Below are 4357 nucleotides of genomic sequence, written 5' to 3'. Positions count from 1 at the left end.
TTTTGTCTTTATCGAAAATTAAAGGCTTTCTAGGCTTGCTCTATTTGTGTTTGTGCAATTTTTAAATAACATTATAGCAAAGCTTGAATGTTATGACCATAACCGAGGAACTTCTAAAATTTTTTTATGTGTATTGACAATAAATTGCCGTCTAAAGATAAATATAAAGAAACAAAGCGCACAGTTGTATGACGTCATCGTCAGGGCGTTCCTTCGCTGTCTCACCCATTCTGACTGGGGTATAAAAGGAAGCCCTCTGTAATTTTCCACCTCAGACCTTCAACTTATTCAGAGTACGCTCACCTCCCTCCCTCCTGAAGCCACAGCCAAAATGGGCAAAGTCCTCCTGAAGACGGCACTGGTTTTAACACTGCTCGGCATCACTTTTGGTGCGCTTCAAAGGGGCGTAGCAGATACCCATCCAGGTTAGTAACCTCTCCCCAACTTTAAAAATAGCTGACATTGGTGCTTTTATGAAGAATATAAAAGCTACTTTATATTCTCAGGGAGATGAATTGGTAGTTTACAGATGGTCGGACGTTACTGTTCGTATAATCATAATATATATCATGCTAGTTTTGCATTTGTCATATTTTTTCGTTATGAAATATTTTCATGTCCAGTGAATCTATTTAAGCTATATGCAGTTGGTCATACTTAGTGTGTGAATGCTCGTTCTCTGGGCATTGACCTTTAGACCGTTTAAGATCACCGAATTTCACACGGTCGCAATTCTCCGTTCCACAGATCATCCAGGAAAATGCTGGGATAAAGACAGCAACAGGGCGTACGCCGAAGATGAATCTTGGCCGGCCAGTGACAAGTGTGCAGAGTTGACATGCTTCGCACAAGGCGGAGATTTGTATTACGAGGTGCACACGTAAGTAATTTATTTCAGTCTGTGATTTTTCCTCAAGAGCCAGTTAGGGAACTATTTAGGAAGATTTCATCGTATGTTAGATTAGCTATATGGACGTATAACATGGCTTAGACTATTTAGATGCTCGTATAAGAGTATAAATGACCTTGCTTACATAACAGGTCAAAATACAGTAGAGTAGTATGATTAAAAATTGAACATGCTTATTTCACGAACAATGCTCTTTAATTATTTTTAATCTTTTCTTATCAGCTGCGGAGTTGCTGTACCGGGGACAGGTTGTCACTTAACGCCAGGTGCCGGAACGTACCCTAATTGCTGCCCTAAAATTGCTTGCAATTGAATCCACCCGAATCTTCACGGTCAAATAATTGAATGACTCCTTACATGCTGGTGTCACTGGAAAGTTGTGCACTGCTCAACGACATGTACCAGTATTCATTAGATAAGGTCGTTCAGTTATTCATGTTAATGTCTTGAAAATTAAGATCATGAAAAGTACAAGGTTTATTTCCTTTCATATATCCTAAGGTAGCATTAACAAGGATCGCGCGGGCCTTGAGATGTGATGTAAATTTTATATAATATTACATAGTATACTATAATATATATATAATATCTATCTATAGAATATATATATATATTATATATAATATATAGTATATTATATTATATATATGGGTGGGTGTGTGTTGTGTGTGATGGGAGTGCGTGGATATAGAACATAAATTTACAAGTATTAGGTCACAAAAAATCTTTTAATATCGGATTCATTACAATTCGGGAGTAATTTGAACAATAAAGGATTTATAATTGAAGTCGGCTTCTGTGCCGGCCAAGATTCGTACCATAGTGTAGTTTAGAAACATCAGTGACTTTGACCACCCGCTGTCAGGGAAAAAAATGTGTAAACTTATATATATATATATATATATATATATATATATATATATATATATATATATATATATATATATATATATATATATATATATATATATATATATATATATATATATATATATATATATATATATATATATATATATATATATATATATATATATATATATTATATATATATATATTATATATATATATATATATATATAAATACTGTGCCGTGCTTTGTGCGAATGCTACCCGTATAAGTATACAAAGACCCCCACCCTACCAAAGGGAGCGAGGAATCCCTTGTGATACACCTGTCCGCCTCCCCGAGAAAATTCTCTTGAGAAATTGGCTGAAAGTTACATGCAACAAGTTATTAGCTGCTCATATCCGGGAGAGGTATGGTTGGTCCTTGATCTGAAACAAAAAAACCAGTCATTCGGAACTCAAACTAGGTAAGACTCATTTGACCTTGGCGGTAGTCGACCCGTCTTGGCTCACCCAAGGCAGGAACGCGGAAGATTAATTGATTTATTAGTATAGAAAACTGGTGTTCAAACAGTTATGGTCATCTATGCCTGCGCACTTTAGAATTCAGAAATGTGTTATCCATTATTATTGCGATTGAGATAAAGATTCTATGGAAAATTTTTACTTTCATGGATAATTATTTTGTAAAAAAAAAAAAAAAAAAAAAAAAATTAGATAGTAAATATGTTCAGGCCCATGACCTTCTGTAAAGCTTCGTACACTAATACTGCAGTTTTTCTGATCTATGTTAGTATACCTACGTATATACTTGTATGTTTGGGCTTTGTTTATATTCATTTTTTTCCTTATTCTTGCTTGTGAGCATTTTATGCTTGCTCGCGTTGAGAATAAATGATATCGAGAAAGAAAATCTTTAGAAGTCTCAGACTGATTCGGTGAAACAACCACAAACGTCACCAAACGAAGTAATACCCACACGAGTGGAAACCGGTCATTCCAGTTAGGGGTGATGCATTAGTCAGAAATTACGTAAAACCACAGTTGATGGCATTCCAGCTCTCTCTCTCTCTCTCTCTCTCTCTCTCTCTCTCTCTCTCTCTCTCTCTGTGTTTTTTATTTGTGGTATAGTGGTTAACACATAAGGCTCATGCATGAAAAGTCCCAGGTTTATTCTTGAGCGAATTCGGTTAACTAAATGGTGAAGTAGACACAATCAAATTCAAGTTTATTTGCACACTGAGGAGTGACTCAGATTTTTGCTGACTTTTGAATTTAACGGAGCTGGTGGTCAGTCGACTGAAAAGGGTTGTCACTAGGAGAAGGGCTTGTGCCCAGCATTCCCATCCCAGAAGACTGTCTAAGAACAGTTGTAAGAACTATTATGCTAACACATTTTGGAGCCTTCCCTTTCATGTGAATATGTATGTATGTGAATATTGTGTGTGGTGTGTGTGTGTAGAATCTAGTGGCCACTTTTTACCAGATACATATGTAATTGTGCAAGGAATATGAAAAAATTATGATGTCCAGCAGCGGGAAACGAACCCAAGTTACCATAATCATGACGAGGTCACTTTGCCGACCTGACCACGAGAAGGTGGGCAATGTGACCTCGTCATGATCAAGGTAAATTTGGTCACGATTATGGTAACCTGGGTTCGTTTCCCACCACCAGACATCATATTCTTCATATTTCGTGCACTTGGATCTCAGGGCTTTGTAGTGACAAGCATTTCCAAAAATGCGCGAAGAATTCGAGAAGTTAAGAGGGTATTATGGCTATTAGGAACACACACACACATACACATATATGAGCCTTATCACATCACCGTGATTCATATATACGCATCATGCTACAAATGTCTCATGAGCCGATGAATTTCTTATCAACTAAAAAATTCCCCTACTGTTAACATATATGAGAATATATTAATTCCTAGGTAGAGCGAATTAAATATTAGAGGACATTTGTAGCTTATTGCACGCGCATACACACACACACACACACACACACACACACATATATATATATATATATATATATATATATATATATATATATATATATATATATATATATATATATCTATATATGTGTGTGTGTGTGTTGTGTGTGTGTGTGTGTATAGTATAATGGATCTAGAAGCCTGAACCGAAAAGGATTCGCTTCGAACCAGAATGTTGATAACCCCTGCTGGCAGTGTCTACTAAAAGAGAAACGCCGTAAGATATTGTATTATATATATTATATTAAAGATATATATATATATATATATATATATATATATATATATATATATAATAATATATATATATAACATATATATAATATATATATATATATATATATATATATATATGTATATACATCTATGTGTGGTGTGTGCGTGTGTGTGTAGGGGGGGAGAGTTAATCCAAGAATTACAGCTTTAAAATGAGTGTGTCCAAAGAAAAAATCGCCATAAGGAAATAAGATATCAAGTTCGAGAAAATCTGATTGAGACTCAACTTTGTTATCCCGAAAACAGCTGAAGTGCTGCATTCATCAACAGAATCAGAATTTCACCGCATCAAAGGAACACACAAATGCGAGGG

General features: G+C 35.3%; 1 protein-coding gene across 1 annotated transcript; it reads left to right on the top strand.

The window, feature by feature from the left end:
- Positions 1 to 262: 262 nt before the first annotated feature.
- LOC135223300 (U-scoloptoxin(16)-Er13a-like) lies at positions 263 to 1384 on the top strand. The gene is made up of 3 exons (XM_064261770.1): positions 263 to 425; positions 748 to 880; positions 1133 to 1384. The coding sequence occupies exons 1-3, from the start codon at positions 332 to 334 to the stop codon at positions 1221 to 1223; spliced, it is 318 nt and encodes a 105-aa protein (XP_064117840.1). The 5' UTR covers positions 263 to 331; the 3' UTR covers positions 1224 to 1384.
- Positions 1385 to 4357: the final 2973 nt, after the last annotated feature.

Source organism: Macrobrachium nipponense, chromosome 8 (assembly GCF_015104395.2).
Source record: "Macrobrachium nipponense isolate FS-2020 chromosome 8, ASM1510439v2, whole genome shotgun sequence".
Classification (NCBI taxonomy): Eukaryota; Metazoa; Arthropoda; class Malacostraca; order Decapoda; family Palaemonidae; genus Macrobrachium; species Macrobrachium nipponense.
This window is presented reverse-complemented; position numbering and strand designations above follow the sequence as displayed.

Coding starts and splice junctions, on each gene's coding strand:
- LOC135223300 (XM_064261770.1), top strand. CDS start 332: ATGGGCAAAGTCCTCCTGAAGACGGCACTGGTTTTAACACTGCTCGGC. Junction 426..747: donor CGTAGCAGATACCCATCCAG/GTTAGTAACCTC, acceptor TCCGTTCCACAG/ATCATCCAGGAAAATGCTGG. Junction 881..1,132: donor TTGTATTACGAGGTGCACAC/GTAAGTAATTTA, acceptor TTTTCTTATCAG/CTGCGGAGTTGCTGTACCGG.